General features: G+C 55.4%; 1 protein-coding gene across 1 annotated transcript in view; it reads right to left on the reverse strand.

The window, feature by feature from the left end:
- MPPED1 (metallophosphoesterase domain containing 1) overlaps positions 1 to 13,116 on the reverse strand; it is a 68,309-nt gene extending 55,193 nt beyond the window's left edge. Inside the window, exons 1-2 of the mRNA XM_040233145.1 lie at positions 12,508 to 13,116; positions 3,224 to 3,405 (exon numbers count right to left, since the gene is read on the reverse strand). Of these exons, the coding sequence (XP_040089079.1) occupies positions 3,224 to 3,405; positions 12,508 to 12,731 (406 nt within the window). The 5' untranslated portion in view covers positions 12,732 to 13,116. The remainder of the gene's footprint in view (positions 1 to 3,223; positions 3,406 to 12,507) is intronic.
- Between the last annotated feature and the right edge of the window lie 1,199 nt (positions 13,117 to 14,315).

The raw sequence follows: 14,315 nt of genomic DNA on the forward strand, positions 1-14,315 counted from the left end.
TCTACCGCTTCTCCTTGCAATTCAATGTGCAGGCTCCGGTCAAATCCCCCAGCCCCACATGGGACCAACCCATGACCCCTACCTCTAACCCCAAGGGGAGCCCTGATCTGGCCAATGCCACCTCCTGGGGGCAGTAAGACCATCTGCACAGCCTTTTACAGATTATAACACTTGAGCATTTCCTCCAGCCCAATAGAGCCTTCAAACAACCCACCTCTGAAGAGGCAGACAGGGTAAGGGAAGCCTGACCCCCTCCCCATTTAAAATGAGGTCAGGGAGGCTCAGAGAGGTCACCTGGGAGGAAGCTGACCCTGGACATCTGGCCCCAAAAGGCACATCTTTATTTCAAAACAGAGAAATTTCACCATAAAAACAAGAGAGGTGATACAGAGGAGATGAGGAGAGCTTGGCTCCAGAGTCCAGCTGCCTAGGCTTGAATCCCAGCTCCGCCACTTGCTGGCTATGTGACCTCGGGCAAGTTACTTCACTCCATGGAGCCTCGGCTTCTCTGACTTCACTCCATGGAGCCTCGGCTTCTCCTCTGTTAAATGGGGATGATAATAGCTCCTGCCTCATCCCCTGACCAAGAGAATCAAATGACTTAAAAATATACATAAAGGGCACCCAACACACGTGAAGAGTCGATAAACACGAGCTTTTAATAAAACCACACCCCCTGAGTCTGTCTCTCCGCCATGATCACCAACTACATCCCTGGACACGTGACCCACCAGCCCACAGAGGTGAGTCCCTTTGCGCAGCAGGCAGGTTCCCAAGAAGCTGACTGCAGTTGGACCACCTAAACCGTTCCTACTGATGCTCTCGTGCAAATCGCCCCCTCCCCCTCGCCCCATTCAGTCACTTCTCAGCCTCAAGCCCCGCCCAGTCCACTTGAGTGACAAGCACTGACATCTGCAAACCCTTCAAGGCTGCCAAGGGGAGAGGCTCCTTTTGTAAAAGGAAGACCTTCTGCAAGTTCACCCTTCCCACCTGCCACGATCCGGGCAAATAAATCAATCCAACGCCAAGTGCAAATTACCAAGAAAGCCCACCAAATTCCCACGGCACCTAGTTCTGACTTCTACTGAGAGGCAGGTAGAGAGATTTTCCTAAAATGGCCATCTCACCAGGCGGGCCTCCCAGGCCCCTGGCTTCCACTCGGCTTCAGAGTCTCTAGGAGGCCCCACGCCCCTCTTCAGGCTCACTGCTCTCACGTTCCCCCAGAGCCCCTCCCTCCAGCCTGGACACATAACACCACCTCTCACATGTCCCGCGAAGGCTCTGGCCTCAGCTACCCCTTTCCCCGCACAAACTCCCCGATTTTCAGGCCAAACCCAGCCCAGCAACAGCTTGTCCCCGAAACCTCCCATCCAGGGGGAGGCCACCCTCAGCACCTGCACTGAGAGCTCACAGCCCCCAGCCACCACCCCTGGCCACCAGCTCCCGACCCCTGGCCACCCCCGGCCACCCCCTCCCCCCCGCCCCGTGGTACATGCAACTGTTGGCTTCATTACTCACTCAGCATGGAGAAGAACACATCTGGGCCGGGGGTACATCAGAAACAGTCCCCACCTTTGGGAACCTCAGGGCGGGGGCGGGGGCCAACATCGCCTTTGGTCAGATAAGGATCCAAACAGCGCCCACGTCAAACAGCTGCTCCTCACATCCACCCGGGCAGCAGTGGTAAGGAGCCTACCAAGCGGGCCTGGCAGAGCACGTGCCCAGCCACCAACGACTCCTGCTCTCTGCCGAGGACTTGGACTCTCGGTTCAGCCTCACGTCTCTTTGAGACCCTGGAGCAGGGGGCTAAGAAAGCAGCCTCGGGACTGGCCTGCTGGTCCAGTGGTTAAGAATCTGCCTTGCCATGCAGGGGACAAAGGTTAGATTCCTGGTCGGGGAAACCAGGATCCCACATGCCATGAGGCAACTAAGCCCAAACGCCGCAACTAACTGAAGAGGGGTGAGGCCCTCAGGGACTAAGAGCTGATGCAGCCAAAATCCAATAAATAAATATTCAAGAGAAAGCCGTCTCCGCGAGGGCCCCCTTCCTAGGACCTGGCAAAGGGAGACGCACTGGGGCAGACTCGCCTCCTGCAGGAGCGCCCCCCACCCCATCCCAGCCTTCACAGGTTTCAGCCCAAACAGGGGCCTCGATTAGGATTTCCCATTTGAAAGATCAATATTGAAAGCTCCAAGCCTGCCAAGAGGAAGGAAAGGCCTTGCTTGTAAATATTTGTCTCAACTGGCAAAGCCGGGCCTCTCTTGCTGCAGCTACCCGCCTCACTCCTGGCCCTCTGCTCGCGGAGCTCCCAGCCAACTGCACAGCGGGATGCCCCTGGGGAGGCGCGAGGGACCGTCTGGCGGCCACAAGGGGCTGCGAGAGGAGGTGGGCCGGCCCGGGCCCTACGCCTCCGAGACAGCAGGCCTGCCCACCGGGGCCGTCCAGCGGTCCCCACTGGGGCCGTGGCGGAGAGAGTCGCTGTGAGGTTTCTCTGGATTCCAAGCAAGCAGCTTTTCCCGGGCGGGGGGCACCCCATATTTACGTCTTTCTTATTTTGGAAGAAAGCATAACCAGAGACAAAACCCTGGGGGTTGCGCTTGCAAATCATGGCCCACCATCTCCCACGGCATGGGACAGCACTCGCTCTGCTGCCTGTACCAACAGCTGCCCAAGGAGGAGCCCACACCGGGACCCCTGGGCTCCTGCTGGGGCCACGGAGGCCAGGAGGGTCCTCTCACTTGGGCCGCGGTCGAGGGTGGTGGTTGTCTGAGCCGGTGCGACCAGCTGAGCACCTGCCTTGGCATCACATTCCCAGAGAGTCATTCATTTGTTCACCCACTCAGCCACTGACTCACCCTTTCATTCATTCATTCAGCAATTATTTATTGGGTACTTACCTGGACCAGGTACTGGGGGCTGGACACGCAACCAGACAGAAACAAACCTGGGTTTGCCTTTGGAAGGGAGTCTCCCAGGCCGAAAAATATCCCACAAACAAATAGAAAGTCACAGCAGAGACATGTGCTGGGGCAGGAGACCTCCCAGGTGTGACGAGATAGTCAGAGGGGTGAGGCCTGGTCCTGGAGGTCAGGGGGCTTCCCAGGGGAGGTGGACAGGTGACAAAGGCCGGGGGGGGGCCAGGCAGTGCAGAGAGGAAGGGTGGCAGGCAGGGGTCCGCCCCGAGTCTGGCCACTCCCAGGCGCCACCCCTTCTGGCACCTACCCAGCCACTCGTTGAATTTCTTCACCTCGCTCGGGAGCCCCAGCTCCGTGAAGTCCCCGGCGTGGATCAGCACGTCGCCGTAGGGCATCTGAATGGGGTCCGTCCTCGAGTGGGTGTCAGACACGCAGACAAAGCGGGTGTAGCCAGGCGGCTTGGGGGCGTCATGAGGCACCGGGTCCACCCTGGGGAGAGAGGGGACCGTGGGGTCCAGGGGCCAAAGCATCGGGAGACTACAGCGCACGTCCCATCCAGATCGGATCACGTGTGGTCCAGATCGCATCCACCCACATCCGAACCCTGACCCTCCACTCACCAATCAGGCAGAAGATTTCCCCCTGAGCCTCAGTTTCCCCTCCGTAACACAGGAACCCCCGGGTGTTGTGTGAAGGTTAAAGGAGGTGATGAGTGGGAAGAGCTGACAGGTCAGTACAGCCTGTAGACCTACGTGCACCGGAGCGATGACCACAATTGACCTGCTGTTTGACAAGCAGTGCCTCTCAACCTTTTTTTTTTTTTCATCATCAGCCCCTAAGGGACCTACAAAAGATGCTTTTTCTACTCACCCCTCTCTTGTGAAATTTCAACACCACAGATACACTGTATATCTGTTCATTTACTATGTGTGTATCTGTGCTTTATAATAAGAGTAAGATTTTTTTCACCCCCCAAAATCCAGGTTTCACCGCCTTGGGGGTGTTGCTGTCGGCCCCATGGAGGATGCATGCACTGAAGTCCTCATCCAGTTGGAAGAACTGACTCTGCAGGGCCGTGCAGAGAGAGGATCCAGGGAGAGCCATGTGTAAAGGGCAGCATTTCATGGGAACTTGTAAGATAAAGGCGCGAAAGGCAGGCAGCAATTTTCCAAACCTATGAGCTGGTCTGATCATGTTGAGAACAAGGGCTTTCCAGGGTCCTGCAGGAAAACAGCTCTGGATTTAGAAGACCCAGATCTGCTGATCGTCACTAACATATAACCTCAAGAAAATGCCTGGCCTTGGTTTGCTCATCTGTATAATGGAGCTCCGTCCCTCACTAGGCAATGACAGTCAGAAAATTTAAAAGCTGTAGCTGTGTAACTCTAAGTTCTCGGTCCCCAGAGGCCCTGGAAGCCCTCTTGTCTTGCACATGAGGATACTGAGAAGGTGGCCCGGGTGTCCCAGGGAATAAATGCAGACCGTGGGAAACAACCCCAGCTCCCCGCTCCCAGTTCAGTGCACTCCCCGAGAACCCCAGCTCTTGCCTCCTCAGCTGACTGGTTCTGCCAGGCTCAAAACGCTGAAAAACGACACAATGACATTTCAACGAGCTGCTCTCTCCAAATGAGTATGCCGCTCGAGGAGTTGTGTTTAAATCTAATTATGCGGCAAACCAAAAGCAGTGCCATATCAGTTACATAAATACTTTTAAAGACATCTTTCTAATTATCCTTTTTTTTCAGACAATATACTTCGAAGAAATTTAATTAACACCTTACAAGAGACGTGGGTTCAGCATGCTAATGTGCAGAGAGCACGAGGAAGCGCCATCCGCCCAGCGGCAGCCGCAGCCCCGTGCCAGCATCTCCCCGTCACCCAGCCTCCGGGGGAGAGACTCCCAGGGCCCTTTGCTGGGGGTGGTTAAGTCAAGCGAGGACCCCCAGCGGGTCAGAGTTAGGTCCGATCGGGGAAAAGGAAGAATTTCTGAGTCTGATGATGTCCAACAGGAGGGTTCTCAGAGTCCTTTCTATTCTCTCTCCATTCTTTCATTCCTTCCGTCCCTCATTCATTCAACAAAACCCATCCTGAATGCCTACTGGGTACCAGTTATGAGCTCAGAGCTGAGAACTGAATGAACCAGGCCAGGTCCCAGACTGATGGAGGAGACGAGAGTTGGCCAGGTAGTGTCAATAAAGCCAGAAGGTCGGACGGGGCAGCAGAGGGCCTGGGGGCCAGAGAAGGCCCTAGTCTGCCTGGGCCCCTGAACTTGCCGGGAGGAGGTGATGCCTCAACTGGTTGAGAAGCGCACGTCTCCCTCCCAGGAATTCCTGCCATTCCTCTGTCCTCTGGGTCACTCCCTGCCGCCACCCACCATATGACAGACAAGTCTTGCAGAGAAGAGGCCTGGGAATCCACCTGTCTGCCCCTAACACAGCTGATATTGGAGCAAGGCAGCCAGTCACTACTGGGCTATTGGCCTGGCACAGTAATTAACACGAGTGAGTCAATCAAACTCATCCATTCATTCACTGGCCTCACATACACCAAGGCTGTAAAGGTGCCACAGGGCGGCTGAGACCAAGTCAAAGAGACAAAGAAGGGGGACACAGGGTGTGAGAAGCCATCCCCAGAGCCACCTCGGGCCCCAGCAACCCCTCGTCCTGTGCGTCCCTCCGTGGAGGAGCCCTGAGCCAGCTAATGCGCCTGCCGCCCGCCAGCCAGGAGCACACGAATTCCACGGGCACTAGTCGGGCTGGGCCTGCTACTGGAGCCCAAGCTCTTTAATTAACTCCGCTCTTGTTTCTCTTCGCCCTGAGGCTTCTGAGCTCCGTGAGGAGGCAAACCTAATAATCCCCAGAGGAAAAAACAAAAACAGACTTTTATTTCCCTGCACTGTCCTCCAGCTATTTGGATTGTAACAAATGCTCAACCTTGAAATAATAACAACAGTAATGATATTGATGATTCCCATGGGTTGAGAGCTCATTGTGTGCAAAGCGCTGTCACACATCCGCTCTCTTCACCCTCACAGGGACCGTCTAAGCAGGGCACTCTACATGTGCCCATTTTATAGATGAGGAAACTGAGGATCAGAAAAGGCTGGCTAGGGACTTCTCTGGAGGTCCAGTGGTTAAGACTACACCTTCCCATGCAGGGGGTCTGGGTTTGATCCCTGGTTGGGGAGTTAAGATCCCATAGGCCTTGTGGCCAAGAAAGGAAAATGTAAAACAGAAGCAATATTCTAACAAATTCAATAAAGCCTTTAAAAATGGTCCACATTTTAAAAAGAATTTTTTTTTTAAAAAAAAAGAAAAGGTTGACTTGCCCAGGATCTCAGCTACGGAAGCTGGTGGAGTTGGGGTTTGAAGCCAGTTTTTGGTTCCAGAACTCACACCAAGCTGGACTGTTTCCAGGCCTTACTTCACTGTATCCAGTCAATCGATAGACAAATGCTTCTTGAGTGCCTACTAAATACCAAACACCTGCTAGGGACAGGACAGGACACCCATGGAGACCTTGTGCAGCTCCTAGAAACCCCACCTGTGTCTCGAAGGGAAGAAAAGAACAAGAATGAGGATACTGAGAAGGAGAGCACACAAAGGGTGGGAGGGCTTGACGACATCAGCTGAGCCTGAGATCCCCCTGTGCCTGAAGCTGGACCCAAACCTGGACGTGAGCCAGGAAACTCTCCTTTACCCATACGGCAGTTTGCAATCTGGCTAACCCTTAAGTTGTAACAGCTCTGTGTAGCAAGTAACTGAGGGCTGGAAAGGTTAGTCCCACACCCAGGACCGGTGCTCCTAAGTTAAAAAGTAGAATTTGAACCTTGGTCTTCAGAACAGGAATTGGGGCATTTAACCTCATGAAACAGGAAAATGGTTATTTCCCAGCCATGTTCTTCAGGGGACCAGAGAGAAAGTATGGAAATAAATGTTCCATGTTTGGGAGGGGGCAAACTCGACTCCCCCAAAGCGTCTACCTGCCGAGATGGCCCCAAGCAAGTCTGGCTCTTTGCCTCTCTCTCTCTGAGACCTGAAACCTGTCACTGCGTCCCCCCAGCCTCACCCGGGACCTTCCCACAGGAACCCTGGTGGCGGGGACGGTGCAGGATAGAGAACCCAGCCTCCAGCGCCCAGATCCAGGGTAGCGTCTGGGCTCAGCGACCTTCTCACTGTGCCCAGGACCCTTCCAGCCTCCCATCCGGCTCTGTACGGTGGGGACCACCCACTCTCTTGGAGATGCTATGAGAACTGGAAACCTGATCCATGCCCCTTGCAGCCTGTGTCCTATGTCCTAGCCCCCATGGGAGGCAGAGGCCGTCCCCCACCCCGTTATCTCTATTTCTGGGCAAACAGGGTACCCTGAGGGTCAGGGGGCTGGATGGCACAGGACTTGTCTTCAGTGAAGTTCCAAAACCATGTCCAGTCATGTGACTGGGCATCAGCCACGGCTTTTAGAATGAGAGATACCTCTAGTCTCCTCTCATCCTACCAGCGGGGAAGCCCAGGAGAAGGCAAGGACTGGTTGGTGCTGAGCTGCACGACTGCCTAAGGCTCCTTCCCACCAAGCACTGGCTCTAAGGCAAGTCTGCACCCGGAGACCCCATGCCTCCCTTCCTCCCCACCTCCTGGCTTTGCTTTTGCCAGTCCTCCAAGCCCAGGGGTTATGCCGCCACCACCAGGAAGCCCTCCTTGATCCCCTCACTCTTCCTGGGGCATGTGCCTTGCCTGATCCTCGCTCCCTTTTCTTTCGCTCCTCCTGTCCTGCTGTGCTAGGCTCAGGAGATAGCCCATGTTGGCGGAGGAGAGGGATGCTTACAAAGCTCTCCGACGAGTGCATGTATCAGCATAGGCTGAAGCAGCGCCGTGAATGGGAGGCTCTGCGTGCCTAGATCTGGGGGAGGGAGGGCAGCCAGAAAGATTTGGCGAGAGGTCGGGGAAGGCACTCCGAGGAAATGAGATCCGAAGGATGAGTCCGTGTTAGCGGACATCGACTAGGGGAAGCAGCCTGTGCAAAGCCTGGAGGCAGGAGGGAGAAAGCAAGGTCCCAGAAAAAAGAACTGCACCCAGAGCCCTTGGGGGGAGGTTCAGCATGACATGTGAGAACAGACAGAGCCCAGGTGAGGGCCTCCTGCCTGCCGTCCGACCCCAACCCCCTCCTCTCCTGGGCTCAAGGCTGACCCTCACTGTCTCCTGGAGACCTCGCAGCACCTGGACAGGCTAGGAGCCACTGGGTCCCTTCTGAAGCCTCCATCTCACCTAGTGAGGCCATCAGCTCTCCAGCCTTGCCCAGGGAGGAGGCCGGGAATCAGGGGACACTCCTGGCCTGGCACAGAGTGATGTCCCCCACCCTGCCACATTCATCAAGGACCCCCGCACAGCCTGACCCTCCACAGTGCTTGGAGGGTCTTTAAATGATCACACTAGGATGAGGTGGCTGGATGGATCACCGACTCAATGGACATGAGTCTGGGTAAACTCCAGGAGTTGGGGATGGACAGGGAGGCCTGGCGTGCTGCAGTCCACGGGGTCGCAAAGAGTCGGACACGACTGGATGACTGAACTGAACTGAACTGATTCTCCACCAATAGGACTCCTTTTAAAGACAAAGAGGGACTTCCCTGGTGGACCAGTGGCTAAGACTCCGTGCTCCCACCCAGGGAGCCTGGGTTCGGTCAGGGAACTAGACCCCACATGCCCCAGTGAAGACCCAGCACTGTCAAACAAATAAATAAATATTATAAATAGACAAAGGCCAAAGAGGAGTTGCCACGCCTGGCTCCAGTCTCCTCTAAGGCGGACCCCCATGGTAACCTGTCCCCCCGACACAGTTCTTGCCTTCTCAGTGAGCACCAGGCCAGCGGTCCACCTGTCTGGCCCAGGACAGAGGGGCAGGTATCTAGAGGGGCTCTCCCCAGGGGCAGTGTTGCTTGGCACCCAGGGTAGGGGTGCGGGGGGTGGTCTTTGATCTCAGGGCTCAAAACCCCAGATCCAGACATTCATTCCTCAGGCAAAGGCAGCCTGGTTACCACCAGGGTCTCTGGGGGCAACCGCATAAATCACAGGGCTCCATCGGAGGCCACGTTTGGGCTGTCACTGTTGTTATTAAATATAAATTGTGGATTTATTAAATAAGGCCCCTCGCTCCCTCACCCCGAGACAAAGCCCAGGGCGGCAATAAATCACGTGTCAGGAAGTGGCATCTCCCTCGGTGGAGACTCGCCATGGAAACCCACACGCTTCCTCTGCGCGCAGGGTGTGAGTCGGAAGAAGAGGGGGTGGGAGATAGCAACCACCCACCCAGTTCTGCGGGGGCCCGGCTTCACCTGGTTGTGTGCAAAGCTGCATTTCAAGCTGAGGTGACCCAAGTGGGCAATCAGGGAGCACTGGGCCAGGAGTCCAGAGCCAGGGCTCGCTGTATGCTCTCCTCGGGGGCCCGGCCAAAATCCCCGAGCCCTATTGCCTGAGCCTCAGGAGGGGACGGCACAGAGCAGGGCAGGAGGGATGGAGCGGGGCAGGCTGGTGTGAAGCTGCTCTGCCCACAACAGCTAAGTGACCGCAAAAAGCCATTAAGCTTTTTCTCCACGGCACTTAGTGCTATCAGAACCCTACGCTACTGCACGTTATGACTTTCACGGCACAGCCCACGGCATCATCAGCTCAGTGCAGGCGAGGCTCCATCTGTGGCCACTGCTGAGTCCCGAGCACCTAGCCCGGCAGGCACGGACACCTGCCGCCCGGCCCCTCTCTTCATGGATCCACACACTTAATCCTCAGCAATACAAGGAGCAGCATCATGTAGGCAGGGAAACAGAGGCACCAAGAGACACACCACAGTCAAGCGGCAAAGCCAGGACTCAAATCCGGGTGGTCTAACCTGGAGCCCACGGTGGTGATTCAGTCGCTAAGTCACGTCCAACTCTTGCGACCCCATGGACTGTAGCCCGCCAGGCTCCTCTGTCCACAGGATGGTCCAGGCCAGAATACTGGAGTGGGTGGCCATTTCCTTCTCCAGGGGATCTTTCCAACCCAGGGAAGGAACCTGGGTCTCCTGTATTGCAGGCAGACTCTTTACCAAATGAGCCACGAAGGGTGCCCCCGGAGCCCACATTCCTAACTAACCAGCGTGCGTGACAACTTGCTCACAGACACCCTGGGTGGCTGAGTGAATGAAGAAGTGAACCAATAAGCCCGAGTTGTTAGATGGGGGAACGACTCCTCTCACCTGGCCGCTCACTGCCCTTCCTCTGACACAGCCTGGCCCACAGGGGCCGGCGTGCTTCCTGCCTGGGTTGGAAGTTCCTGGACATCCCCGCTACCTTTGGCTCAGACCCTGCGGCAACTTCCCAACTTGCTGCCCCTGATCCTGCTTCTCTGGGTCTCAACCTACAAGGCATCTTCTCCAGAGGGTCCTCCCTCAGCCCCTTGGCTCCCCCCAACTCTCCTGACTTCTGTAGCCCTAGCTCTGTTCTGCAACTGGGGCTACCCAGGGGTCCCCTACATGACAGCTCTGCCTGCCTCTACTTGGCTTTATCTGCTGTGCCCAGGGACCCCTCTGAGTTGGCGTACACACAGGCACACACACACACACACCCCACCTGCTCCGCCTGAGGGCCTGGGGCTCTCACCCATTCCCAGCAGCATCTGGAGACCTCAGGCACTGTCATTTGCAGCCCAGGAGGGCCAACTCCATCAACAAAAGAGAAAACCCAGCCCTGGGAAGGCCTCCCCTTGCAGCAGCCGTGCCAGGCCTCAAGGTCCCAGAGAGACCAAGAAACAGCATGCTTGAGACTCAAGGCCTCCCATCCTGCCCAAATCTGCCAGTCTGGTTCCAAACTGGACATTGCAGGGAGTTTCCCAAAAAGAAATCTTGTTGTTGTCCTTCAATTGTTCAGTCATGTTCAACTCTTTGCGACCCCACGGACTGCAGCACGCCAGGCTTCCCTGTCCTTCATCTCCCGGAGTTTGCTCAAACTCATCATGTCTGTTGAGCCGATGATGCCATCCAACCATCTCATCCTATTGACAATGCCAGCCCTGCAGCCCCCACGGAAATGAGCATTTACCAGAGCAGGCACTGCAGGGAACAGGGAGTTCCTAGCGCTGGGGCCCACCCCCAGGCTGGGTGCCCCCTGCCCTCCAGAGCCCTTGCTTCCATGACTAATCGCTGCACCCACCCTTTACAACAGAAGACCTGTCCTGAGGGAACCACACAAGAACACGAGGCAGAGACCCAGTCACACCACCTCTGGCCTGGGAGTGGAACCCCCCGGGCTCCTTCTCGACTTGGGTCACATCCCGGATCCTCCTGTCTCCCTAAACGGGCAGCGGCCAGCACCTCACGTGATCACTGCCCCCCAGAGCTAGTGCCCATGGCCCAAGAGGAAGCTGGGCCCTGTGTCTTCGGGGGGGCGGGGAATCTGACCAGCCTGCTGGTCTGGGGGCCTGCCTTGGGCCCCACAGCCCAGGAACGTCCCATCATAGCTCTCATCTCCTGTACTGTCACTGGGGACTCGCGGGTCTCCCCACTCATCAGGGGCTTGTCAGAGACCCAGCACAGGGGCTCCCCGAAGGGGCTGAGAGGAGTTTCAACGATGGAGCAGACAAACGCCTAACTCTCAGAGGAAGGCATGTAAGCACTCCTGTCCACAGAGATCACCGGGAAAGGATGCTAAGCATGGCGAACGCCCTGGATTGGAGGCAGATGTCCGCTCTGGCGCCTGCCAGCTGTGTTGGGCTCACGGGGGGTCACCTGTCTGGCCGGACTGATGGACGGGCCAGCGGAGACAAGGCGGGGAGATGGAGTGACACGGGGAGCCGCCCAGGGCCGGGCCTGGAATTTATCCACCTCTACCCCGTGCCATGGGCTCCTCTCCCGACTGCTGGAAAAGACCCAGGGAGCAGAAAGTTTCTACTCATGCGCGGATCCTGAGTCTGAGCTCTCACTGTGGCCCTACTGCTGGGGCACCTCTGATATTTTCCATCAGCCCCAAAGGGCAGGTGGCAGAATTCCCCAGGCCTCTGGGGAAAGCCAAGGGGGTCTGGGCAGAAGGAAAGGAGAACAGTCAGGCTACGACCAGGGTCTTGCCCTGTCCTGTCCTGCAGCAAGCCTCGTCTTGCCCCTTCTCTATGCCTCAGTCTCCCCATCTGTGCAACAAGGAACAGGAATTAGACCAGGGCGTCAGAAACCCAAACACCAAGGGGGTGGCAGCTGGAACTCAGCGCCCCCTGCCCCCCCCCGATGCTGCCACAAGGCCAAACGGGCCCGGGGTTGCCACGACTTTGGGTTTCGTAGAGCAAAGCCAGAAGTCTGGATTTTTACGTGCCATCACCTCGTTTTTCAATGTTTGTAAAACGTCCTCCTAGCCAAAGGAAACAAGACTCCGGCCAGAACCGGCCCACAAGGCCAGCACACTGCAGCTTCTCCCCCATCCCTCCTGTCCCGAGCCTCGCGATCCGTCACCGTCAACGCACAGGAGACGGTGGGGTCCCCCAAGTCCAGGAGCCCACCCCCAAGCGGCCCTCCCGCTCTCGCCTCCTCCTCCACCCCGGGGGGTGGGGTGTGGATTCCATCGGGGCGCCCACTTACATCTGCACGTGCGGCGGCTGGAAGCGGCCCTGGTTGATGTTGTAGAAGGTGAAGGCCTGGGTGGGGTTGGAGCTGTACTCGTCCACCTCGATGATGAGCCGGCTGTGCTGATGCCTCCGGGCGGCCATCACGTGGGACTGCGAGAAGGCCATGCCCAGGCCACAGGGCAGGAGGGCCAGGGCCTCTGCCTTCAGGACACCGGGGTCCCACCTAGCGCGCCACATGGACCTCCGCGGGCCCCGCGGGCATCTCCCGCCGCCCGGCCCCGAGCCAGACCTGGGAACAGACTGAGGGGACGGAGCAGAACCAGGCGACAGTTAATCTGTTTGGGATTTGCTTTATTTAATGTCAGATGAAGATTTAGAAAGAGGGAGAGGGCGGGGGAAAGGGAAAAAAAAACCCACAGTCGTACAGCTCAAAAACTCATTACAAATCTTTCCAACTCAGCAGTTTGATGAATATACTTTGGTAAAAAGAAAAGGGAAGGGAGGGAGGGGACCAAAAAAAAAAAAAAAAAAAACCACACCACCATGGACAAATGCATGCATGGTCCAACATGTTTAAATACTTAAGACTTTTTTTCTGCCTTCAACAAACCAACCCCCCCACTCCGCCGCCCCCCCACACCGCTCCGCCACCCCCAGAGCCCATAGGGTGACCGTGAGATGCAGAAGACAATGGCTGGTATTCTGAAAACAGGTAAGGTAAGTTTTACTTTTCAGGATTGGGGAATAAGAAGGAATCACCTCCAACCCCACCCCCTCCCCACAGACCTCCCCCCACCCAAGCATACACACTCTCCCACACAGACCCACACGCGCATCCCTGCAAGCCCAAGCAGGTGAAGACAGCGCGGGCGCAAATTCCTTCATCAACAACCATTTCGCCTGAAGATCTTTTAGCGGCGCCTGGAGAAGGGATTTTCCCAGAAAGATTGCCGTATACCAACTCAACTCAGGGGGTGGCCGTTGGGGTGTGGGGTAGGGAAGGGGAAGACCTACTTAAAAAAAAAAAAAAAAAAAAAAACCTTCTCAAAAGCTTTGTAAGGATCTCAGGAATTTCACTGTGCCCAGTCAAACCTTGAAACCACTCATAATCACAGCTCACAAATGCTATATATATTTTTTTCATTTCGTTCATTGGAAAGTGCAGTTTGTATTTTAGTTGCTGGATGAAACTGTCCCTTTTTGATTCCAGCTCAGCTATGTGGAATCCTGGATACGATTCCATCCTACTCTGATACACAGACTTGCCACGACAGCCGCGGCTTCTTAACTAAGATCATCTTTTTTTTTTTTCTTGCTCTTTTCCATAATTTTTTTTTAACTATGTAAATAGGAAACGCTTCAAAGATTTGTTTTGTTTCAGGTTTTGGTCATTAAGACCCTCTGACGATTGCATTTGTGCCACATTTAACCAAGGAGAAAATAACATCATTTAAACTATCCTTGGACAGTCAGATCCCAGTCACGTTAAACGAAGAAAAATCCTCTTTGCACGTGGAAGAAGAATAGACACAGTCAGAAAATAAACTAGATTAGGAAAATGACAAAAATTAAAGACTGGAGAACATTTTAATTAGGTGCAAAGGAGAAGTGGTTATTATTTTTTTTAACTCTCAACAAGCGTGCCCATACACAGTGCAATAAATAGGAATATCCTTCTCTTCTCCCCTCACTCCCTCCACCCCCCCCCAATACTTCCTGATTCAGAATACACATCCCTCTTATCCACTTGGGAAGATCAGGGGAAAAAATCAGCCTCTTCTCTCCAGAAGACGACTTGCTCCTGTTCCCCATCCTGTTCAT

Source organism: Oryx dammah, unplaced genomic scaffold, assembly GCF_014754425.2.
Source record: "Oryx dammah isolate SB20612 unplaced genomic scaffold, SCBI_Odam_1.1 HiC_scaffold_29, whole genome shotgun sequence".
In the NCBI taxonomy this organism is placed as follows: Eukaryota; Metazoa; Chordata; class Mammalia; order Artiodactyla; family Bovidae; genus Oryx; species Oryx dammah.